Below are 26,455 nucleotides of genomic sequence, written 5' to 3'. Positions count from 1 at the left end.
AAACAGTCTTCTTCAATAATCTATTTTTTTATTTTAAGATTTTATTTATTTGCCAGAGAGAGCGCAAACAAGCAGGGGGAGCGGCAGGTAGAGGGAGAAGCAGGCTCCCACTGAGCAAGGAGCCCGATGTGGGACTCGATCCCAGGACCCTGGGATCATGACCTGAGCCAAAGGCAGACACTCGACTGAGCCACCCAGGCGTCCCTCAATAATCTATTTAAATAGATAGCAATTTAGTAATAGCTAAATTATACACAAACAGATCCCAGGTGCTTTCTTTCAACCCTAAATGGGGGTATGATGATATATTTGTTCCTCCTTATCCCTTAAATACAGAGGTACTTTAGCACCTTCAGCTGTAATTGATTTAGAAGTAAAGGACAGTTTTGTGGTAAGTACTCACTTATCACTCAAGAATAACAATGCATTCTTAAAGAGCGTAAGCTAAGGGGCCACGCAAATTAAACATGTATCATCATCACAGGGGCTTAATTCAATTCAAAATATGTTAACTCCAAAACACAGTTTCCTTATAGCAAAAACTACTACTTTGGGGAAGATGAAAATGCTCTAAAATTGATTACACAACTCTGAATATCCTAAAAAACACTGAGCTATACACTTTAAATGGGTGAACTGTGTGGTATGTGAATTATGTCCCAATAAAGCTGCCATTTTTTAAAAAATGAACACTTTTTCATCTGCTCATAGCATATTATATAACTGTTCTAATTTTACATTAGGCTTCTCAGGCTTTACTAGATTTCAAAATAAGCAGGAAAACACAGAAAAAGTATATTTTATTGGTATTTAGGCCTAGCACAGTTCAATTCAAATGGAACAGAGCAATTTATTTAACTGAATATAACATATGAACAATTTTTTTAAGTTTCTGTTTTATCATATGATTGTGTTCATGCAGGTACAATCATCAAACTGCCCTTCTAAGCATTTATCATAGCACCACCTTTTATTTGCAGTACTTGATATAAATTTCATTGTCAAACATCTGGCTTTAGCAATGTAAACATTTGCTACAAGTAAACTTTAAAAGGTAAAAGTGAATGATATTAATGAATAAATCAAAATAAAACTGAGCATCACCACATGAGATCATCCAACAAAATATTATATAATACTGTTTCAATAAGAACTTAATACATTTCACAAAATGGAAGCAAAAATAAAAAGTAATATGTAAACTCCCAAAATAGTGTTAAAATACTGAAGGATATATGTAAAATTTACTTCAGAAAACAAGGGCAAACAGCATAACCATGCAGTAAAAATCAATTTTGGTTTAGTAGTGACAACAGTTACTTTACTGCAGACTTCCTAAAATACATTATGACAAAATGGTTTGTTTATTTTCCATCACTCTTTTAAAAAAAAAATATCATGTCTAATCACGTAAGTTGGGTACTTTATGGAAATTTCACATTTTTTGTCTGTTATGGAACTGCTACCCCAGAAACTTTTCATCTAAACTATTTTTCCAAATGACCAAAAACATTAAATTATCTTTGTGAAAATTACCTTATATAAAGTCAAAGAATTCCTAAGCAAATCATCATAAAAATAAATCTGCCTTAACAGAGTAAGTACAGAAAAAGTATACGCATAAGTGCTTGAAAATCACGGATATATTTCAATGAACAGGCAAAAATGTTCACATTTATCATTACTGTTGATGATTTTGTTCACTTTCTGGTTAAAATCAAGAAACAAGTTTTCAAAAAGTTAGCAAGGACATTCAGTGCCACTTTGGATTTTTCTGTAATATACAAACAAGTTACATCTCTGTAGTACAAGGCCAACTCTATTTTTACTCTTTAACATAATTAAGTTATAAAGACCTCAGATTTCTAAAACCAGTCATAATACTGTGGCAAACTAAATAAATTTGTTCTTATTGCTCTTATATTCCAGCTTAATCTACAAATGTGAACATTTTTCCACATGTTGTCTCAAACCATACTAATACAAAGAGTCTAGAGATACCTGTTAGTTTCCACAGATAAACTGAAAAAGGAAAAAAATGAAATTGAAATAATTTCATCTTCTTAAGTGTCCTTAATATGTTTAGCACTTCAAGCAGCACTTGACACAGCAAGTTTCTTCAAGTGATCCATAAACACTTGTAAACTAACATCATCTGTGAGAATAGGTGCTCCAGATTCCTAGAGGAAAAGAAAGATATTTGCTATGATTAAAACATAGAGTAATACCTTAAAATGTATAAGCAAATGTTTAAAACAGACAAGGAATCATTGTAAGCAGAATAATGCCTATGCTCCTGTTGTAAAATAAAGAATCCGACTGGCCTTTATCCCTGGTTCCTCAGAGGGAGACTACATCCTTGGAATTTCCTAATAATGTCTTTGTTATTCATAAACCCCTCAGAACACAGCTGAGTTCATGCTTTGAGATGAGATAAATCAGGATGGGGGCCAGTCACCAGAAAGATCAACATGTGATTAGAGGACTGGGGATTTAAGACAGCCTGACCTCGGGGCACCTGGGTGGCTCAGTCGTTAAGTGTCTGCCTTCAGCTCAGGTCATGATCCCAGGGTCCTGGGATCGAGCCCCGCATCAGGCTCCCTGCTCAGCGGGAAGCCTGCTTCTCCCTCTCCCACTCCCCTGCTTGTGTTCCTTCTCTCGCTTTGTCTCTGTCAAATAAATAAATAAAATCTTAAAAAAAAAAAAGACAGCCTGACCTCTAGGGAGGGGAAGTGAGGTCAAGGAAGGGAAAAGAAGAAGGGAGCTGGAGATTCAATCAATCAGGCGTGGTAGTAAAGAAACAAACTCTGGATACCAAAGCTCAGTGGAGCTTGCTAACAAATTTATCAATATGCTAGGAAGGTGACACATTCTGATTCCACGGTGAAAGAACACAGAAGCTCTGTATCTGAAAGCCTCCTAGACCTCACTCTGTGGGGTCTCTTCGCTGGTCCTTATTTGCAATCTTTATAATAAAACTGTGATCATAAATACAGTGCTTTCCCAAGTTCTGTGAGTTGTTCTAGGGAGCTGTCAAACCTGAGGTGGGGATGGGGGGTGTGGGGAATACCCCCCCCACACACCCACACAGATTTGTAGCTAGTTGGTCAGAGGTGCAGGATCCTGCTTACAGCCGGCACCTGAAGTTGGGGGCAGGCTTGCTGTGAACCATGTCCTTTAACTGGTGGAGTCTGCACTACCCCAAGTGGTCAGGATCAGATTTGCACTGCAGAATCAGAATAGCTACATACCCAACTTAATCTTTACAGCAGTGAAGTGTTCATTTGTCTTAAATATATTGGCGCTTTATCACTACTAAGGAATAAATAAATGGCTTGGTGAGATTATTGCAGCCTGACTACTAAATAAAACTGAAATTGCACATATTTTGGGGTGCCTAGGTGTCTCAGGAGCATTTGACTCTTGGTTTCTGCTCAGGTCATGGTCTCGGGATCCTGGTATCGAGCCCCATGTCTGGCCCTGTGCTCAGTGAGGAATCTGCTTAAGAGATTCTCTCTCTCTCCCTCTCCCTTCCCCACTGCTGTTTCCCCTGATTGTGCTCTAATAAATAAATGAAATTTAAAAAAAAAGAAATTGCACATATTTTAACAGACATGCCAGCTGGAAAGAAGTACATTTACAGTATTTTTAAAATAAACTATGTTTACTGTTTTCATTCAAGTCATTTTAATTGATCTCCATGGGTTCTAATTAACAAGAGTTAAGGAAAATTCCTAACTTGTATTTTAATAAAAACTGTGTTGACAGAATGACTTTCACTAATCCAAACCACTAATAGTACAATTCTATTGTAGCAAGAAAAAGGTTTTCTGAAAGATTTTATATCTGGATTTTTAAATTTTTCACCCGATACTCAAGTTCTCATTTATAAGTAAATATAAAAAACCTAAAACAAAGAAGTAAAGTAATTTTTAGAGATCAGCAAGTGGGTAACAAATAGGAGATGGGAATTTATAGCTCTTGTAAATTCTAGTCTGGCATTGCCACAGACAGGCCGTAACCTCTCCTGAATAAAGGAAAATCAATTTTATTATGTGTTTTCATACGTTAATTATAAAAACTTGAAAAACTTGACAATGAAGGGAGACAACAGCATTGGGAATAAGAGCTTGGAGTTTGGAGCCAGACTGCATGGGCTCAATTCCTCACTTAGCCACTTACCGCTTGCATCATTTTGAGGAACATACATTACTTAACCTCTCTGTGTCTTAGTTTCCTCATTTGTAAAATAAGGATAACAACAGGACCTATTTCATATGGTTGTTATAATGATTAAATGAGTTCAACTGTGTAAGGAAACCAGAACAATACCTGACACATAGCAGGAATACAACATGTTTGAGCTATATTATTACCTCTTTTGAAAAATCTATTATTTTGTAACACTGAAGTATTTTTCCTTATTGTACATTCATAGTTAACACAGAGAGAAGCAAAGGCCTCAAAGATATGACTTAGACTAATAATAACCTGGTAACTCTTGCTTTTTTTCTTTCTGTAACTATTCCTGATTTTCTTTCAATTTACACGTTTTCCACCTCAACTTACCCAATCCCAGATCTATTTCTCCCGGTCAAGACAAAATACACATCAATTTTCTAATTTATATACTGTAGAGATCTTATTTGAAATTATATGCTCAACTCAGTCTTATCAAAAATTTGCAGTTGATTGATCTTAATTTTTCAACTGCACCCTTTTTCTCCTTAAAATATATCCACGATTAGGCAGAAAGAGCCAAGCTTTCTATCACTGAACGTAGGAAGCACGACAGCAGTGGGGAAGCAGTGTTGCAGTGGCGCCCTCTTCAGGCCATCCATGGATAAAACTTACCGCTGGTACTTGATCGCTGACAAAAAGAAAACTAAAATGTAAGATTGTATAATTTTTAGTAAAATGCTTGGCTACCAGGTTAACTCCTTAAATTGCAATCACTGGTTTAGCTTAATGATTAAAAATTCAGATTCTCCAGTCAGAGTGGTCTAGGGTCAAATCCAGACCCTGCCACAGTTTAGCTATGTGATCTTGGATAAGTTACTTAAGCTGTTTAAACGTAATTTCCTCTTCTGAAAAATAGAATTAATAGTAACCACCTCATAAGAGTGTTTTAATGATTAAATAGGAGTGCATAAGAAGCTCAGCACAGGAACTAAAACAGTATAGATTCAGTTTATCAGTTATTATCTATAAAAATATTAACATAATTTCTCTTACAAAAAGCATAGGTCAAGAAAGACCTTAGGGTTCTTGTTTATGTCTCTAATGCCTCTACTTCCGGGTCATAATAATTAAACTTCAAAGTTTAAAACAGGTTTTCTTTCCTATTTAAACTATCTTTGGGGCCCCCAGGTGACTCAGTCAGTTAGGCATCCAACTCTTGATTTCAGCTCAGGTCATGATCTCAAGGGTCATGGGATCAAGCATCAGGCTCCACACTCAGCAGGGAGTCTGCTTGAAATTCTCTCTCCCTCTCTCTAAAATAAATAAATCTTTAAAAATAAAATATCTTAAGGAGAGACTTATTTTTCCCCATTGATAACAAGGAAAATTAATAAATAACTAATAACTAATATTTACTGAGTCTTACTGTGCATATCAAGCACATATTATTAAACTGTAACAAAGAAGAAAAAGCAAAGATAAGTAACTTATAGTTCTCAACTACCAGCCCAGAATGATGCCTCTCCATGTTTAACAGCTCAAGTTCTTTATAAGCATACAGACTGTATCTCCATGTAATTTTTTTTTTTCTTAAGTAGGCTCCAAACCCAATATGGGGCTTGAACTCACAGCCCTGAGATCAAGAGTCACAAGCTCTACTGACTGAGCCAACCAGGCGCCCCCATGTTGTAATTTAAACCCAGAAAAGCAAGAAGCAAGTTTTATTTCCATGAACTAAACTACACTTTTTAATGTAGAAATTCAGCCACAAAGATATATTTTATTTGGTCTGCATTAATGTGAGCTCACAACGTTTTGTTAAATAAATTATGTAAATGGCAATGATCAGCTAGAGGGGAGGAACAGTTACCCCCTCTAGAAAAGGATTTCTGTATTCTTCGCACAAACCCTAGTCCACCAGAGCCCCAGGTATTGCCTCTTCACACAGAGAGCATCAGATTTTCTTAAAGGAGCTTCACTCATTTGTTACTCACCTGGCCCCCAAGGGCATTTGATAGGGGACCCCTGATGAATACTATTTTAAAGCATCCTCTAAGCTCCTCTTCTCCATAATGACTAATCACCATTTCCATGAACTTTATTCATTGGTCCTACTTTCCTATCTTCTTTCAATTTTCTTTTCGTAAGTAAGTTTCTCTTAAGTTGTGAGATCCAGAACTAAATCCAATACTCAGATGACTCAAGCAAAATGGAAAGGCTGATTCATTGTACATTCTTTTTTCCAAACTTCCACGTCACAGTAGTATACTTGACTTTTCATTTCACAGCAAGTGGAATGGTGAGGGTGATACTGATAATGCATAAGTATATGCATTATATGGGCATAAATTTTTTTCTCTCACATACCATACCCCCTTCCACACTTTCCAAGAGTAAGCTCCTTTCCTTACCATAAAAACCTTACCTTTCAGGAGTTTTAGACCATGGATTCAATTTATTTATCTATATCATAAAGGCTCCTTAACTCTTAAATACCTCCACAAAGCTCCCATACTCTAAACTCTGTTCTCCTGCCCAAATCTATTATACTCAATACATGCTATGTTTAAGGTACTGTGGAAAGTCAAAAATTAAAATGACATAGTCATTACTCATAAGGGCCATCAGAAATGGATGAAAAAAAGGAATGAAGGGGCAGGGATATTATACCAAACGAGTCATGCAATCATTAAAAAGTTTCATGGAAGGCACCTGGGTGGCTCAATCAGCTAAGCATCTGCCTTTGGCTCAGGTCATGATCCCAGGGTCCTGGGATAGAGTCCTGCGTCGGGCTCCCTGCTCAGCAGGGAGTCTGCTTCTCCCTCTCCCTCTACCCCTCCTACCTGCTCATGCTGTCTCTCTCAAATAAATAAATAAAATCTTAAAAAAAAAAAAAAAGAAAAAGAGAAAGTTTCATGGAGTCAGTGAACTTTGAACCCAGCCTTAAGGGATGGCTACCATGTGGTGACATGGGGGACTACTAGGGACAAGTCATAAAGATGGTAACATGCTTACTGTATTCAAAGTGAAATAAGAAATCTAGTTGGCTAAAAAGGCAAAACAGTAGCTAAAAGTGGGAAAACTTTGGATTATGCAACAAAGGACCCTAAAAAGCAATATAAGGAGTTTATATGTAATTCCAAAGGAGGTTATTAAAGATTAAATTTTTTTTTTTTTAAGATTTTATTTATTTATCTGAGAGAGAGCATGGGAGCACGTAAGCCAGGGGAGGGGCAGAGGGAGAGAGAGAATCTCTAGCAGATTCTGCGCTGAGCGCAGAGCCTGACACAGGGCCTGATCTCATGACTCTGAGATCATGACCTGAGCCGAAACCAAGAGTTGGACACTTAAACGACTGAGCCACCCAGGTGCCCCAGAAATTAACTTAGAACTGCTTCAGGGAGACGACTCTGGCCATTGCCAAAATGGAAGAAACAGGGCTGAAGCACTGACAATCTATGTGAATAGTAACAAGGGCTTGACCTCAGTTAGTGACAGGGAAAGGAGGGAATGGATAGGGGCAAGAGACCAAATAATTTGTGAATAATTAGGGGCAGAAGGGAGAAAATAAAATGCAAATGACTAAAGTTCCAAGCCTTGGGAATTGAGAGAATGGTGGGGCCCTCTGTAAAAATAGGAAAGTCAAGCAGAACAAGACGGTAAAAATGAGAGTAAGTTCAAGTTGGGACATGTTGCTTATGAAATGTCTACAGGAAGCTCCAGTGATGTATAACAGACAGTTATGGAAATTCCGGGCTATAGCTCAAAGTGAAGTCAAACCAAAGGTGGAGATTTGCAAGTTAGCCTCGGATGAAAGCTGAAGCCACAGGGGTGTAATCACCCAGAAAAACAATGTATGCAGAGAAATCAGGGCAAAATTTTGAGGCACCTCTATATTTAAAGGGAAGGGGCCTTAATCCTAATTACTACATCTTCTACCCAGCCTGGACCTCACAGTCATTTAACATTGCTCTAAATCATTGCACTCCCTTTAATGTGTCCATCTTTCTTATCTCCAGTGCTAAATTACCCCCAAAGTCTTTCATCTCTGATGCAATGCCTGAACTACAATGCATGGTTAAAAGAACATAATGGAAACAAGCTCTAGAAATTGTTAGTAAATAAAATGGGCCCTCACTGCTATAAAAGCCTTTTGTTCACCTGCGGTTGCTTTCTTATATTCCTTATAGCTGTTTTTAAATCTTTTCTGTTTTCTATTCCTTTAACCCCAGCATGTTTCACTCTTAGTGAATAATCCACTATTACTGAAAAGTAACAGGTAATTACCCAATATGAGCATTGTTCTCAACATCTTTCTCTGTCATTACCCTTCCTACCATTTGCTTCTGCAGAACGAAATGTTCTGCCTCCTTAACAATGCTTCAACTCCATACAGTGCTGTGATCACACTGTCTGCTTCTGAGGATCTTAAACATCTATACTCTGTTCTTTTATCAGCATCTTGCACTTGGTCTACACATAAGTTCTGTATCCTTATCCTAATAAGAATCATCCTTCTATCCTACTACCCGAACTCAGACTAAATTTGCAAAAGAACCATTAACACTTACAACCTCCACTTCTTCACCACCCACTAATTCCTTACAATCTATCTTGAACTCAACGACTATTTAAAACTGCTTACCAGGGCCACAAATGACCTCCTAGTCTTTAAATCCATCCACCTTTTTTAAGTCTTCATCCTCCTTCAAAGGTCTGCAGCATCTCAATATTTGTTAACCCCCTTCCTTCTTTCTATAAAGCCCTCCCTCACCTATTATGACAGTATGGTATTCTTTTCATTTTCCTTCCACCTCTCTATTACAAAATACTCCTACCACTTGTACCTCCTCAAGGGTTTATCTCATCCTTCTTTTGCCTCTCAACTCTCTCCCTGAACAAGTATTCACTGTGATGACTTTAAGTATCACTTGTCCATGATCAACTTTCACATTCTTGCCCTGATCATCAAACCCAAATTTCTAAGAGCCTGCTCAATCTGGCCATCTAGATGTTATCTCAAATTCAGTGTGCTTAAAATCAAACATTTTCTCTCTGCCTTCCCACTTACTGGCACACTTCTCCTAGTTACCCAGGCTCAAAATCCTACATTACCTTGTTCTCCCTCAACTATTTATTTTTTAAAAAATTCAAACGTATAGAAAAGTTGAGAAAAAAGTACAATGAACACCCACATATTCTATACGTAAATTCACTGATTAATATTTTGCCACATTTGCTTTATGTTTCTATATGTTTCCTTTTCTTTCTTTTGTTGAATCATTTCTATAAGTTGAAGACATCATGATATTTTACCCCCTTTAGGATACATCTCCCAAGGTTACAGACAATCTCCTATATAACCACAGGAGTAGTATCACAATCAAGAAATTTAATATTATACTAGTAGCTGATACACAGTCCATACTCAAATTTCACAAATTATCCCAATTATGTTCTTTATTATTGTTTTCTCTAATCCAGAATCCAATCAGAATTCACATTTTGCATTTAGAGTAACTTTTACTTTCCTGCAACTTCCAATCAAATCTCACTGGTTCCACATTTAAAATATCACCAAAATCTATTCCTTTTTGCCATCTTGCCTTCATTCCCCCTCACTTGGATTACTTCAAAATACAGTTTCAACTTACAGACTACTCTCAATTAATCTTGAGTCAACTATATTATCTAAGACTCAAATTTGCTCCTGTCCAAAAACCTTCAGTAACATTTTATTACTTACTAAATGAAGACTCAGCTCCTCGGCACTCAACCTAGCATTTAAGATCCTCTACAATTTAGCCACACAATACATTTCCAGTTTATTGTTCTATTCATCCTATGTGTGTACCTTACTTGGTCCACACTGTCCTCTACCTGGAATTTCTCACACAATTTCTACTTCTTGAAATTGTAACCATTCTAAAAGGAAATGTTCCCTTTTCTGAGCTCTTTTCTGATTACACGCTGTCTCCTGCTGCCACCATGCACTCTCTTCCCCTCTTCCTCTTCTAACTCCTGTAATATTTTATATCTATCTAAAAAGAACATATCTCATACTGACTTATTATTTAGTTATCTTATCTCTAATGCTAGACTACCAGCTCTTTACAAGCAGAGATAATCAAAGTGATGAATCACTAAATTCTACTTCTGAAACCAATATTACACTATATGTTAACTAACTAGAATTTAAATAAAAACTGAAACAAACAAAAAAAGCAGGGATGATCACTATGTACCCAAAAGTACCAACAGAGTCCTGTAATTGGATACTTGATAAATGTTGATATATTGTACCAAGAGGTAGGACTTCTAAGAAATCAAAATATATTAACAATGATTTCCAGGCCTCCTGCCTCTCTTGTTCAACTACAATCCCTGACCTCTTCCAACTTATTATGTGTGGTCTTTTATAGTTCACGTCCTAGCAGTAAGCTTAAATCATCACTTCCTATCTTATAATATGCACTATATTGCTTTTTGTCTCAAGGGTGTAGTCCTAAACTAGAAATATGAAGGAATTCTACCTATTTGATATGATCACCTTTTATTTTCTATGGTGCCACCAAATGCTAATTCTATTTTCTACTCATTTTTTCATTACTTTTCCAATAGAAATCATTAGCAAATACACAGGGAAAAAAATGTAGTTCTCACTAAAATAACAAACTATAAATACACAAAAGAAATAATTTCCAAGATCCACTATTTACACTTACCTGTCCCCAGGCATACATATTATTATGAGTCTGGGAAGGGTTGACTTTTGAAAGCAGGAAACGGGCCTTAAAAGCGAAGAAGAAATAACATTATTCATCAAAAATAGATTTAGTCAATATGAGCTGAACAAACACATTATGCGATCTAAAATCAACTTTATTTAGTATGTTCTGATAAAATTAATTTTATTAAGAGGCAACTTTAAAAAAAAATAAATTTTGGAAATATATGGGCCACTACATATTACAAATAAATGCACCCTCTTCTCTCCAAATCATACATTCATTAACAACAAATTAAACTGCTGAATCCCAAACTCAGCATATAAAATTTATGTGTGCAACAAGTACAAGATTAGTGTGAAATTTACTAAACCCTTGGTCTGAAACGTCATCAGAGATCTGAAGTACCAAAAAGTACCCTATACATTCTTTTACCTTAAACAATGACTCTCAAACTTTCTTAACCTGGCTATTCCATAAGACAACTTATCCAACATTTTAACCATCTCTCAACTAAGCTTTATCATCATGAAAACCAGAATAAAAGAGGAAAATAGCACTACACATGATGAGACATCAATGAGAGAACTAGGCATAAATTATTATTTCATACTAAAAAACACAGGCAGTCATATCTTCTGAAATTCAGTATCACACAAAATCTTTTTCTAATCCATGAGTAAGCAGTTTAACACAAGAGCACTGGCTCTAGAGTCAGAACACCCAGATGTGAATGCCTGCTTCTTCATTTACTGTGTTTCCTTGGCCACACGTAACCTAAGCCTCAGTCTTATTATCTGTAAAATGGAGATAACAATAGGACTGTTATGAGGATCAAATGAGACAAGGTGTTAAAGTACTAACAGCTTTGCAAATTCTCAATACATGGTACCTCTTATTATAAATATAATAAAACCCTAAAAATAACTACTATCATTTATGAATAATAGTTACTAATACTTACCATTTATTTTATAATACTGTGCTAGGCACTAGGGAAACAACAATAAATGAAGCAAGGTACCTGCCTTTAATAAGTGAAACAAACTTATGATAACCTGTAATTAAATTTATTATAGCTCTAATACAATTACAAGGGAGAAGTAAAAACTATTTTAAGAGTCTATGATAAGGGGCTCAGTCGTTAAGCGTCTGCCTTCAGCTCAGGTCATGATCCCAGAGTCATGGGATCGAGCCCCGCACTGGGCTCCCTGCTCAGCGGGAAGCCTGCTTCTCCCTCTCCCACTCCCCCTGCTTGTGTTCCCTCTCTCGCTGTGCCTCACTCTGTCAAATAAATAAATAAATAAATAGTCTTAAAAAAAAAAAAGAGTCTATGTTAAGGGGTCTTAAACCTAGCCTTCTGAAAGGTCCTGAAGGGTCATGTATATATGTACATGTACTTTATTTAATCTTCATAATTCTAAAATCCACAAGGCCTTTTGTAATATAATGCTTTCCTATTATATGACATTTTCTAGAAAACTGAAATGACAGAATGAGGAAAACAGAAAAAATTATGTTACCGCAAACTTCGTATTCCCAGACTTCTTCATTAAATAAACAGATTTAACAAAATTATACTAAAAAAGCTACACTGAAATTTTTTCCAAGTTGTTCTTCTTGCCCCACTAAAGCTGATGTGCCACCATAACATCATCCTGGCTCTGTTATTAAATCTGAGCTGGTGGCAGAAGGTGGGAGAAACTGCTAGCTTTAAGCAACTGGCCAATAATCACTGCTTTGCTCCCAATGCTAAGGCAAAAAGCAAGCATATTTTCCTTTGTGACCTTCTACCCGCATCCTTCCTCTTTTACTTGCCTTGTGAAACAGTCTTTTCAAATTAAGAGTCAGAAGGCAAATAGGAACAACTCATTACAATCAATACTAACAACAAACAAATTAACTATACTTACCTGGCTACCTCCATGTTCAGTGTCAATGTATCTTGGCATTGGAAATCTGGAGTGAAGAATCTCCTGTGCATCATCCACAGGGGCTTGTAGAAGATGGCGGAAATTTTCATATTCTGGCATGTCCTGGTATCCTGACTTGCGCCACTGTGCAATGGTCTAATTTTAAAACAATTAAAGGAATTATTACTTTTAATTTCTTGCCTATCCAAAAACTTTAAGAGGTTTTTTCAAAGGAATGAATCTTCAGAAAATAAGAAAATTATAAATCATTATTTATCAGTTTTTAAATCAAGAACACTAACTTTGAGGCGCCCGGGTGGCTCAGTCTTCAAGTGTCTGCCTTCGGCTCAGGTCATGATCCCAGAGTCCTGGGATCAAGCCCCGCATGGGGCTCCCTGCTCAGCAGGAAGCCTGCTTCTCCCTACCCCGCTCCCCCTGCTTGTGTTCCCTCTCTCATTGTGTCTCTCTCTGTCAAATAAATAAATAAAATCTTTAAAAAAAAAAGAAGAACACTAATTTTGGCATTCTTGAGTAAAGAGATGCAAAATTAGAATATTTCTTCTCCTTTAGAAGTAAAAAGAAATAGTAAACCAGAAAAATTTTTAAACACTACATTTATATTATTAGCTAAAATCTATCTACTTAAGTTTATGATAAACAAGAGGGATTTTTGTTAACAGATTTCCCAGAGACTTCAAAATTAACCACCTACTTTTATAAGGTTTTTATCAATGGAGTTATGTTCTGGCAAGATATATAAACGTAAAAACTTTAGTAATGATAGCAATAAAATTATAAAGACAGTATATACCTGTAGAAGAGCATCTGAATCAATTCTTTTATTAAGGTAAGTGGCTCCAAAAACCATGTAATTAAATCATCCAAAAATTTAAACCTGGGCTTGGTTTCTAACTTAACTGCATCAGTCAATATATACTCTATATGGCTTTATAGCTCTGTATTTAACAGAGAAACAGTCACGTGCATTTCAGACTTCTCCTTTAAGCACATTAACAAGCTAGTTTTTAAAAAATCACACACAAAAAAAGCAGCAAAATACCTCACTCGGTCATGTAACAGGCATTATCCTTAAAAATTAAAGGACATTAGTACTGGTATCAATTAAAAATAATAATCAATAAATCTTTTCAAAGGCCTAGATAATATTACCTAAAAGGATATTTTGAGTACACCTCTACAATTACAGTGCAAATCTAAAATCATTTACAATTAAAACAATTGGAAAAATAAATCTGCACAAGTTACTAGAATCCTAGACTATAAATTTGAGCGTGGGTCTGTGAAAAAAAGAATCTCTGTATCTTTCAAGGCATCCAGAACACAGTGCTTTCTTATACAGAGGAAACATTTAATTACTGGCTGAATGAATAAATGCAGGAATGAATAGAGTTCTGCTAAATACCTGATTAAAGCTTAATAGCTACTAAAATATTCTGCTCTTTTCAATCATGTACCATTCCAATTAAGTAAAGGTATAAATTTTAATTTTAATTCACTTATCCATTAAAATGAGTTTTCAGATCATGTGGAATATTTTTTAAATACTTTAAAAGCATTAAATGGAATACTTTTTAAATGATTACCATGAAGTAATGAAAGGGAGAGCCTGCCTACTTGACAAAGGCTTTTCCCTTCTCGATGTCTCCGGTAAAACCCAAAAGTATGGCATGCCTATGTATACATCAATGCTCTTACTTTCACAACATTACGCTTTGTGTAAAATCCACTTATCCAATCGTACATGGACAAATGGACAAAACAAGCACAGGCAGGTCAAGTGCAAATGAAGTCTAAAAACCAGTGGCAAGAAGAATCATATTTTATACCCATTTTATAAAAATGGAAATAAAAGTTTATCAGAGAGGAAACAGTAGTCATATGGTAAAGAAGGGACGGCTTCCATGAATAAAAACACCCTGTTGCACACACGTGCATAGCATTAAATGCAACGGAATCTTACCTCACCATGATAAATCAAAATCTGGAAGAACGTGTCCATGAGAAGGATGCGATCCGCAAGAATGCTGCTGCTATCAAGAAGAACCGGCTAACAGAAGAAAACAATGAGAAAGGAGGAGATGGAAAAGAAATTCCTTGAAGTTACAAAACAGATCTTTCCAGGATATCTTTAAGATTTTAAATTTGTATCTTATAACTTAAAAACATCTTGCTATCATGAATTCTTGCAGTACATTTTAATTTTCTGAGAACTCATATAAACGGAGGTAACAACTGAAAAACAGAGTAGAGCCAAGAGGAAATCAGGGTTAACGCCTAAGCCTGATGATGGACCCGTGAGTGAGAGGGGAAAGGCTTGGGAAAGAGCAAATTTGGAGATGGAAAAATAGTTCTGAGTAGGAAAGGTAAGGGAGTGGCCAGAACTAATGACATAAATTTGGATATCACATGCATGAAGATGGTAATTAAAGCTATGTGATTGGGCGCCTGGTGGCTCAGTTGGTTAAGCGGCTGCCTTCGGCTCGGGTCATGATCCTGGAGTCCCGGGATCGAGTCCCGCATCGGGCTCCCTGCTCGGCAGGGAGTCTGCTTCTCCCTCTGACCCTCCCCCCTCTCATGTGCGCTCTCTCTCTCTCATTCTCTCTGTCTCAAATAAATAAATAAATAAAATCTTAAAAAATAAATAAATAAATAAATAAAGCTATGTGATTATACTGCATCACAGTACATATCTATACCACAGGGAGGGAAGATAGAGCAAAAGCCAGAGACTGGGCCCTGGAGCATGCCAACACTTCAAAGATCTGAAAAGAAGTCAGCAAAAGGAAACTGAGAAGGAACAGGCAGTGATTAGGAGGAAAACCAGTAGGTTTTGCAGGTGTCAGAGAAGTTTAAACAAAAGGTTTTCGAGGAGAGTCCTCATTAGGTAAATAAATGCTGTCGAGAGTTCTGGCAAGACGTAGGACATTGGTAGCCTGGTAAGAGTTGTTTCAGTGTAATGGTAAGGACAAGAATCTGAATAATGGAGGTTGAGAAGAGAATGTGAGGTGAGATCATCATAGAGACAATAGGTAATTTTCTGAGTTTAGCTGCAACTGAGACCAGAGAAATGAATAGCAATTAGAGAAAATGTGAAGTCAAGGGTGGTTTTGTCTGCTGGTTTTTAACATGAATGTGACTCAGGTTTCTATGTTAATGAGAATGATCCAGAGGAAGAGCAAGTGATGATGGAGGAAAGAGAGTAACTCCAACAGCAGAGCCTTAAGTAAATGAAGCTAATGGGATTCGTGGATTAAATGGAAAGGTTGGAATTTAACAGAAGCAGACAGTAGGGATTGTGGGATTCCAAATTTCTTCTAAACACTAATCTACATTCTCCAGATATCTACAATTTACATGTATTACTCTGAAATGAGAAAAAAAAATCTCTAAAGCTTTCTTTCCCAATTCAAAGAACTATAAAACCAAATACATAGCTAGACCATCACATTAACAATATATATTTTCTAGAAAAGTAGACACTATGACAAATTAAAAACAGTTATAGTAACAAAATGTTTTATATACTATTTTTTACAAACAATGAATAAAGGCATCACCAGAGATCATTAATCAGGAGATATTATAAATATTCTCTTTATGCTGACCATTCTTAAATATTACTTTCAAATACAGTCATTACATACTTGTAAGTGGTAAAACAGACAATTTTAACTACAAAACAGAAAAACTTTATTTAACAATTGGTTAAAGTAAGTGGGGCAGTTTGCTAAGAAATCTAAATGGATGACTTTATGACCACCTTTCTAAATATACATCTTTATAATTAACTGTATCTTAGGTTTAAAAAAAGCTACAGGAGAATAAGATGATATTTAAGCAAGAGGTTTTCTTTAGACAGAATGTCCTAATTATCAGACTCTGGAATAAGCTACAGGTTCTAGAATCATCATTACTTCTGGACACTGTTAAAGACAAAAGGATAATCATAAGCCCTAGAGGATTTGATCAACCAAATAACTGCACAAATTGATCTTAAAAGTCTCTCCCACCTCAGTTTTTATACTTTTTTAAATGATTTCCTAGTGCAACCTAGCATATAGTAAGCACTCAAACATTTTTAAGTGAATATATGGGTAACATAACTTCTTGCACTAAATTCCTGTATTTAGTAACTATATTCCAAGAAAAACTTAGTTGTTTTCACTTTTTAATGACACACATCACAGTAACAAAACCAATTTTTGTTTTCTGCCTCTCTTACCTCTGGGGGTCCACTAAAAGAGTACGCATACAGAATAGGCTGAATCATGATTAGGGACTGGGTCAAATCTTGACGCATAAAATGGTGACGATAATATGAACTCTCATCAGGACTATTGTTAAAAACTTGTAAGAAAGGAGATCTTCTTAAATGAAACATAAACTACAAGAAAAAAAATATGAGATAGCTTTTACTGATTTTACTTCAACAGGAGTTTACTATTACAAAAGCATTTAATTAGAACTATTAAGACAAAAACAAGTTATAAGGACCTTCTAAATTGTAGTCACGATCTTTATCAGTTACTTGAAAATATAATTTAACAACAATAAAAAAAATTAAAAGAGATGACTCAAAAGGAAAACAAGAATAGGGAAAAAAAAAGTCCTTGCTCAGATCTAAGTTATTCAGAGGCTGATGCTACATGGTGCATTATCAGCATTCTTTGTTTTTATTCCTCATCTCTCTGGCCACATCTTTGAACTTTTTTACTACTATTCCTTACCACCACCAAAAGACTCCAAGAGAACATAAAAATAGACTAACAGATTTTCTACTTTTTCAGAGCTCCCAAAAGTTGCACTGGGAAGGATCTGCATTGACTTAAAAAAAAAAGGACTTACATACACCTACTTGTTTCTTAATATTTAAGTTCTTCCTCATCCCTAAGAAACATTCTTTAGACCGGTTCATTACTTCTTTCTCCTTTCACTTTCCTTCCACCCACTCCTCATATGAAAGAGATCAAAAAGGGGAAGAGTCTGGCCTGAATAAAGGACAGCTACATTGTGCTTTGATAACAATCAAAGGGTCTCAGATACAATCAAAAAAATCAGCTCTCCAAAGAACTCTCATTTGTCTTTCAGTTACTTCTCTCCATTGCCCTCCACCCTCAGGGCTCAAGTGCCTACATGATGCTCCTGCCTGGGACTCATTCCACAGGTCTCTCCCAGCACATGCTGCTCAGTGACACTCTCATTCCTTCTCTGTTCTCAGTGATCAGAATTCACTAAGAGGCTCTCTCATCCCTTACCACTTCAGCCATTCCTGTTTACTCACACCAATGTGTAACTGGTAAATTTGGGGGTAGATTTTCCAGAAATAAAAACCTTCCCTAAATTTAGTCTATGTTACCTTTTAGAAGAGCATCAGGCTTTGGAAGCCCAAAGAAAAAAATTATTTCTGGGTCCTCTGTGATTTCCAATAGAGGGGAAAAGATGAGAGGCCCAGATCTCTCGGGAGATCTATCAACTATCAAAAGCCTAAAAAGAAGGCTTGGAGTTGGGAGAGAAGAGAAAGAAAGGAAAGTGTTCGGCATTCAGTCAAATACTGAGGGCTAATGCCCACATTCTCTTTCCTATTAGTTTCTGCTAATATGAGGCCTGAGAAAGGGTTTTGCCTGCCTTAAGAGACTCTGCCCTTTCCTAAGTTCTCCAAAACTGCAACCAGAGGTTTAGGGACATCTCCCTGTATAAACATGAAGTTTCTACACTACAGATCAATAAAAAATAAGAGTAGTTCTCAAAACAAAGTTGAAGCTTTGAGCAAGGTGTTCATGGGCAAAAATTTGAATTTCCACATCTCAATATAATCATCCTTCCAGGCTAAGCTAAAATTGCCACCTCTTCTATAAAGATGTATCACACCATTCACTTGGAATGATTCCTTTAAGTTTCGTTTAAATTTTGTATATCTCACATAGCATTTCTCCCTTTCTGTTCTGTGTTATATATATTTCAGATCTCACCCTTCAGACAGAAAGCTCCTTGAAAGTGAGATCTGTGTCAGTCATCTTTATTCTCCTAAAGTTCCCTGCATAAAGACCTCAGCTGAATAAATGTTCTGTTACTCATCATATAAACAACCTAGATTTTTAAAATATCTATCAAAATGAGACAGGTAGATTCTACAACCCAAGTGAAAAAAGTTCTGTAAGATAAATCAAATTAGCTTCTTTTCTATTTATCTGGTATATCCCCATAAATTTGTTCTCAGGTAAAACAGTACCATGCTGTAAGACTAGTTGACTGGTCAAGTTACTTCCTTTCGGTACTACTATAATTAGATCCCTTATATCAGATGGAAAGCAAATCTACCTCACACCTAATTCTACTCCAGAGTAGGGTTCCAGTGTAAATTTATTTCACCACAAACGACTGTTTTGAAGGCCATCATAAAAATATTATAATACACTTTTCAATGACTATTCAAGCACAATATTAATTTCTTAGCTATCCCAAAACTTAAAACATTACCAAAAGAATAACCCAATACAACAGGTCCTATATTCTTACACAACAGAAAAAGTGAGACCCAGTGCTACTGTCAACAGTAAGAAAAGAACATGGACTTTTTAATCTACTCACCTGTGGATAAAGGGAGAAAGTTTCTGAAAATCTGAAGGAACTTGGATCATCTTTGTGATACTCTCCAAATTTCTGACACTAAATAAAATAAAATGTTAGTAATATATTGCCTGGCATACAGCTAAACCTCTTGCCTATACATATTCTATTTTTTTAAAGTTATTACTCTTGGGGTACCTGGGTGGCTCAGTTAGTTAAGCGTCTGCCTTCGGCTGAGGAAATGATCCCAAGGTCCTGGGACTGAGCCCCTAGTCAGGCTCTCTGCTCAGCTGGGAGTCTATTTCTCTCTCTCCTTCTGCCTCTCCCCCTGCTAGTGCTCTTTCTCTCTCTCTCGCAAATAAACTAAAAATCCTAAAAAAAACAAAAAAAAGCTATTACTTTTTAGAAGGCAGATATTTGATATGGGATAAAATTGGAATTTACTTACAGACTTACCAAGAGAAGGATTATACCCCAAAAAAAATATTTGAATTTGAGAAGCAAACAATACATTGCTCCGGCGCAACAACTCATCTTCAATGTTTGGATTTCTTTAAACCAAGCATATCTGATAAAGAATTCTTAGATAATGGCCAAAAGAGCTCAATATGTGCCCCTTAAGACTCTGCCGAAAAAGGACAACAGCTTACTGACAGGAAGATGCAACTATCAAAATACCATAGGGGTTATAAAAGCAAGTTAATGATATAAAAGTCTACAATAGAAACAATGCCAAAAAAGAAAGAAGAGCCGAGGAAAAGAAAATCTGAGACAAACAGGTAAACTGGTAAACAAAGAAGAAACACAAAGGCAGAAATAAGAAGGAAATAAAGTAAATGGAGGCACATACACTGGCAAGCGAGAAGTAAGCCCTCCATGATGATGTGACAAAAGGCAACTAAATAACTGAGATAATCCATATGAGAAAGTGCTCAGCAAAATGACTAACACTAAGCCCTCAACAAACATTAGCTTCCTCTCCTTGTTCTTGCGTAGTCTCTGATCTGAAAATTTTTTTATAGTACTAATGTAACTGGTCCATATCCTGGCAATGTTCAGCACAGTTCTCACATATGATCAAGGGCACAAATAACAAGTAAAAACTAGCAAAGATTCACTGCTATAATTAGTGTAGTTGCTTTTGCTTCCTGGAATGTTCAACTATATGATTTATTTATGCAACTATGTATAGAGCACATAGAAAGGCATAATTGGTTTGATCACATTTTTGGCTTCGAGGAAAAATCATTTCAGCCGAAGGCAGACACTTAAAGACTGAGCCACCCAGGCGCCCCAACATTATTGACTTTTATGCTTGGGTAACCAGGGATGTCCAAAAGGCTAATTTTTAGAGTGGGACATATTTGATACTTATGTCCAAAATTTTTACTTGTATTATGAACATTTATTTTCATATCACTAAATAATCATTTCATTTTTAATGGCTGAAGAGCTTTCCACTATATTAAAATATATACCATAACAATCTTATCCAATCCTTCATTATTAGCATTTATATTTATCTTGTTATATTTCTAGAATAAATTCTTAGAGGTAGGATTTCTAGGTAAAAGGCAGTTTTTAAGCTTCTGATATATGTCATCAACTGCCTTCTATATATAAGGTTATACAGATACTTATAAAAGTTGTACAGTTCATACTCCAAACCTACAAGCTATGAAGCTGTCCATTTCCCTGAATACTAACCAACTTTTAAGTATTGTGTTTTTCTAATTCTTATTAGTTTGACAGATAAAAATTGTTATCTTGTTCTATTTTCTAACTTTGATTATAAATAAGATTGATAATTTTTTCGTATGTTTACTGGTCATTTGCATTCCTTCTTTTGCTAATTCCTCGTTCCTGATCTTTACTCATTTTTTACCCAAATCTTACTGATTTGTAAGAGGATATATATATGAAAATTTCCACATTCTGTTATACGTATAAGAATATGTCGTAGATATAAGTCATACATACAAGTTGGCATTAAATTTTGATAACAGTATTTTTACCACACAGATTTTATTTTTCTAAGATTTTATTTATTTGAGAGGACAGAGGGAGAGGGCACAAGCTGGGAAGAAGGGCAGAGGGAGAAGGAGAAACAGACTCCCCGCTGAACAGGGAGCCCAACACAGGGCTCCATCCCAGGACCCTGGGATCATGACCTGAGCCAAAGGCAGACGCTTAACTGACAGAGCCACCCAGGCACCCTTACCACACAGATTTTTAATTTCATTTTAATATAATAAAACCTTTTATTTTTTTTTAAGATTTATTTATTTATTTTAGAGAGAGAGAGCAGGGGCAGAGGAAGAGGGAAAGAATCTGAAGCAGACTCCCTGCTGATCTGGGAGCCCAACATGGGGCTGGATCCCACAACCCTGAGATCATGATCTGAGCCAAAATCAAGAGTTGGATACTTAACTAACTGAGACACCCAGGTGCTCCTGTAATAAGATTTTTTAATATTTTTATTTAATGGTTCCTGCTTTTTATTTTGTGTTAAAAATCCTTCTGCATCAGGGGCACCTGGGTGGCTCAGTCAGTTAAGCATCAGCTCAGGTCATGATCTCAGGGTTGTGAGATCGAGCCCTGCATCAGGCCCCACACTGGGTGTGGAGCCTGCTTAAGATTCTCTCTCTCCCTCTGTCCCTCCCGCCTTCCCTCCTAAAAAAAAAAAAAAACCTTCTGCATCCAGAAGTTAAATGTGTATTAACCTAATTTTTCGATAAATATAGCCAAACTTTATCATAGATAACAATATAAAATTTGCAAAGCTTCTTAAAAACAAACATACATTTCTAATCTTTGAGTTACCTTTTTTTCCAAAGATTTTATTTATTTGTCAGACAGAGAGGGACAGCGCACAAGCAGGGGGAGCAGAGGCAGAGGGAGAAGCAGGCTCCCCGCTGAGCAAGGAGCCCGATGTGGGACTCCATCCCAGGACCCTGGGATCATGACCTGAGCCAACTGAGCCACCCAGGCATCTCACTTTGAGTTACTTCTTAAAAATTTTTTTGGACACTTATCAAGTGCCCTGCATTAATTACTGGAATCATGAGGAATAGTCCTTATTTACAACCTAACCAAAACACTAATACAGATGGAAAAAAAAAACCAGATTGAAGAATAAAGAAGGTATATCAAAGATCCATGGTTTGAGTTATTTAGAAGGAAAAGATCGGGCAGATAAGGCAACAATAATTTTCTTGAGGAAAATAACAACACTTAACAAGAAATATAGTCCTGTCTTTAATTCAGTAACTATTTACACATAAAGGCAGACACATAAAAGGCCCTAATGGTCAAAGCCTAACTTCTATAAGAAAATGGTAATGACAAACGTGGTCATCTTTAAAAACAGCACAACAGGGGCTCCTGGATGGCTCAGTCAGTTAAGCTTCCAATTCTTGATTTTGGCTCAGGTCATGATCTCAGGGTTGTGAGATTAAGCCCCCTATCAGGGTCTGTGCTGGATGTGGAGCCTGCTGAAGATTCTCCCTCTGCTCCTCCACCCCCGCTCTCTCTTCAAAAAAACACAAAAAAACAAAAAACAGCACAACTAACGTGCGTGGTCCCACTGGTATAACAAGAAAAAAGCTGGCTGGGGTAGGATTTGCTAGGAAAGTCCCAAGGGTCTCCTGGGCCAAGTCTAATCAGATGAACTGTTTATCCACTGTAGCTAGCAGCACAGCTAAAGGGAAAATACAATTTGTGGTTAGTGGGTAAACCAATGGTCAAAGAGGAAAAAAAAAAATCAAGTATCAAGTTTAAGTTGTAAAACGGTATCATTCAACAGAAAAGGTCAGGAGTCAAAAAAGTAAGGAACAAATCCATGAAGGTGGGCACAAGATGGACCCAAACAAGAGGTTTGGATGTAGGTGACAAATCAAATGTTGATACCAGTATCTTAAGTGATTATGACCACGGGGAACAAGCGCTTACATTAAAAATGTCAGAAGCAAATGTGGTACAGTACCAATCTGGCCATACAGTGCCCATTATCTACAAAACATTTTTTAAAAAGATGTTTGGGTTTTTTAAAAGATTTCTTTATTTATCTTAGAGAGAGACAGAGACAGAGCATGAGCGGGAGAGGCAGAGGGACAGGGAAAGAGAATTTTTTTTTTTTTTAAAGATTTTATTTATTTATTTGACAGAGAGAGACACAGCGAGAGAGGAAACACAAGCAGGGGGAGTGGGAGAGGGAGAAGCAGGCTTCCCGCGGAGCAGGGAGCCCGATGCAGGGCTTGATCCCAGGATCCTGGGATCATGACCTGAGCCGAAGGCAGACGCTTAACGACTGAGCCACCCAGGCGCCCGGGAAAGAGAATTTCAAGCAGACTCCACACCGAGCAGGGAGCCCAATGCGGGGCTCAATCTCACGATCCTGAGATCACAATCTGAGCCAAAACCAAGAGTTGGCCACCTAGGTGCCCCAAAAGATATTTATTTTTAACGAAAATTAGTCTGAGGCATCAAGAAAAAAGAAAACAATTATATTCACTATGCCAAATTGAAGAAGTTTCTTAGTATAATTTCCTAGATTTTTCTTCATTAGGAAAAAACTTAGAAAAGTAAAGCACCGAAAAGGTATTATTAACCCCTTCTCTGTGTTGTTATCACTGTTATAGCTGAAACTTCAGCAGTACAGAATCAATACAAAAAATGAATCTTAGAACAGCCTCTGTAACAAAGCCTCATTGGTTGTCACCTTGAGTTCACTTCCACTGTATGCCAATTTGATTCAATCAGTTAAAAGAATGTAAAGATACATTCTCACCACTTTTACCATAAATCAGGGTCTCTTAGTCACTATAGGGTCTATGAGACTGTGTTTTTTTTTTTGTTTTTTGAACTTTGCACACCACATGATGCCAGCCACAGTGATAGACGGTTTCCAAGTTACCTGTTAGCAATTTCTCTTAGCCACCTTTCAGTCCCATGTGTCAGTATGCAGTAGGACTATGCTCATTTGGAGAACTCCATTCTCAGTTTTTGACATATGATAAGGGAGGCCACCAGAACCGGTGAAAGCTATTTTGCACAGAAAGCAGGGCACTAGTCTGGTAATGTCAACCTCTCCCTCAAATTACCTCCACCAACTTCCTCTTACACACATTTGCCGACTGACTTATAAGAATAGACAAGCTATATTGGTGTGGCAGAAGATAAGAGTAAAATTTTCATCATGCCATGACTCATCTATTCTCTATCCCCAGAAGCCTTGTGCTGCTATTGTAATGCTATAAAATTGCAGAATGTGTAGAAGTAAATTATATTGTAGGTTTTATAATTTTGTACTTTTTGTAACTGTCTCATTTAGTTCTTTACAAGGCCATTCTGTTTTATATATTAATAGTTTGTTTTTTACAAGCATGTCAAACAATATGGCAAATTTGAAGTTCAGGTGTGAGAGAGAGAGAGAGATTCAAACAGAAGTCCACAGAAAATTCTGAAGAATTACAATCTTCTGAGTCATTTCACTACACTTAGGCAATAAGGGACACAGAAAAGATCAATCTTTACAAATGAAACCTACTTATCAATGGCTTTTATGCGGGCTGATAACCCAAGTTGTACTATTTAGTTTTGTGTCACATGTGACAGTAATGCAGTAATATGCAGTAATAGTTCTAGCAAAACAGCAAAAGCACTTTACTACAAACCACAGCCATTTGGCAAATAAAGGTGCTGATTACTTTAAACACCTTCTTCTCAAAACAACAAAGTGTTTATTAAAACAAAGTCACATTCGTTGAAAAGGCTCAGGAAGCAAGCTATTTCAGATTACTAACTTCTCACCCAGAAAAGGAAAAGTCACAGAACTAGTAATAGAACCTAATAATACCAATATATAAAATTATAGTAAGTAAAATGCTAGGATAAGATGCAGTCTGAGCGGCGTCTGGGTGACTCAGTTGGTTAAGCTTCTGACTCTTGGTTTTGGCTCAAGTCATGATCTCATGGCTCATGAGATCGAGCCCCATGTGGGGTTCCATGCTCAGTGGGGAGTCTGCTTAAGACTCTCTCTCACTCTGTCCCTCCCCCCACTCACGCACACACTCTTTAAAATAAATAAATCTTAAAAAAGATGCAGTCTGAGAAACTGAAAAGGTTCCATTTTAAAACAATATAATAAGTGAATGCATTGATAACATGTCACATGATGCTAAAGAGGTTTATGCAATCAGCTGAAAAATAACAGCTTCTCTATTCAGGTTGATGAGCCAACAGATTGCACTAATGTCATGTCAAACTGCTAAATGGTAGTGCGATTCAAGAAAATGTTTCTGCTGTCCCAAACTAGCAAAGGTCAAAATATATTTAATAGTTTTTCGTCCTATCTAGAAACAATGGTTCATCTTGGAGGAACTGGGTTGGCATTTGTACTGATGGTGTTCAATCAGTGGCTGACTCTATGAGAGGTTTTATGCCTCCACTTGAAAAAGACATGCTGATGTTATAACACTGCTTTCACCACAGAGAGGTTAGTATAAAAACACCTTTGAAGGTAAAGTGAAAAAAAAAAAAAAACAAGTCCTGGATGATACTAAAAAAAGTTCACTCAAGAATGTTTTAAAAACTACATGAAAATCTAAACAAAGTGCAAAATCTGTTACAAACAGAAATCTAATAGCTTAGCAGAGAGAGTTCTCAACAGGGTGTTTGACTAAAATAATAAGCCAGAGTTTGCTGAGTAAAAATGTAGCATTAAGAATAAAATTTAATTGGGGCACTTCATTTTGAGGGGTGTCTGGGTGGCTCAGTCAGTTAAATGTCTGCCTTCCGCTCAGGTCATGATCCCAGAGTCCTGGGATCAAGCCCCGCATCAGGCTCCCTGCTCAGTGGATAGTCTGTTTCTCCCTCTCCCTCTGCCTCTGTGTGCTCGTGCTCTCTCTCTCCCCTCTTTCTCAAATAAATAAATAAATCTAAAAAAAAAAAAAAGAATAGAACTTAACTAAGCATTGTGGGTCAAAATATAAGTACTGGGTTCCTGCTATATTATAAACCCAAGTATATCAGCATTATCAATAA

General features: G+C 36.6%; 1 protein-coding gene across 4 annotated transcripts in view; it reads right to left on the bottom strand.

Moving 5' to 3' along the window:
- Positions 1-781: 781 nt before the first annotated feature.
- The window catches only part of SEC23A (Sec23 homolog A, COPII coat complex component), a 71,189-nt gene continuing 45,515 nt past the window's right edge, over positions 782-26,455 (bottom strand). For all 4 annotated transcript variants that reach the window (XM_034992902.1, XM_034992901.1, XM_034992900.1 and 1 more), the window contains exons 15-20: positions 19,433-19,510; positions 17,067-17,228; positions 14,805-14,891; positions 12,824-12,979; positions 10,908-10,973; positions 782-2,180 (exon numbers count right to left, since the gene is read on the bottom strand). In XM_034992902.1, coding sequence (XP_034848793.1) covers positions 2,091-2,180; positions 10,908-10,973; positions 12,824-12,979; positions 14,805-14,891; positions 17,067-17,228; positions 19,433-19,510 — 639 coding nt within the window. In that variant the 3' untranslated portion in view covers positions 782-2,090. The remainder of the gene's footprint in view (positions 2,181-10,907; positions 10,974-12,823; positions 12,980-14,804; positions 14,892-17,066; positions 17,229-19,432; positions 19,511-26,455) is intronic.

This window comes from Mirounga leonina, unplaced genomic scaffold (genome assembly GCF_011800145.1).
Source record: "Mirounga leonina isolate KUSES-001 unplaced genomic scaffold, KU_Mleo_1.0 Mir_82, whole genome shotgun sequence".
Taxonomy (NCBI): Eukaryota; Metazoa; Chordata; class Mammalia; order Carnivora; family Phocidae; genus Mirounga; species Mirounga leonina.
This window is presented reverse-complemented; position numbering and strand designations above follow the sequence as displayed.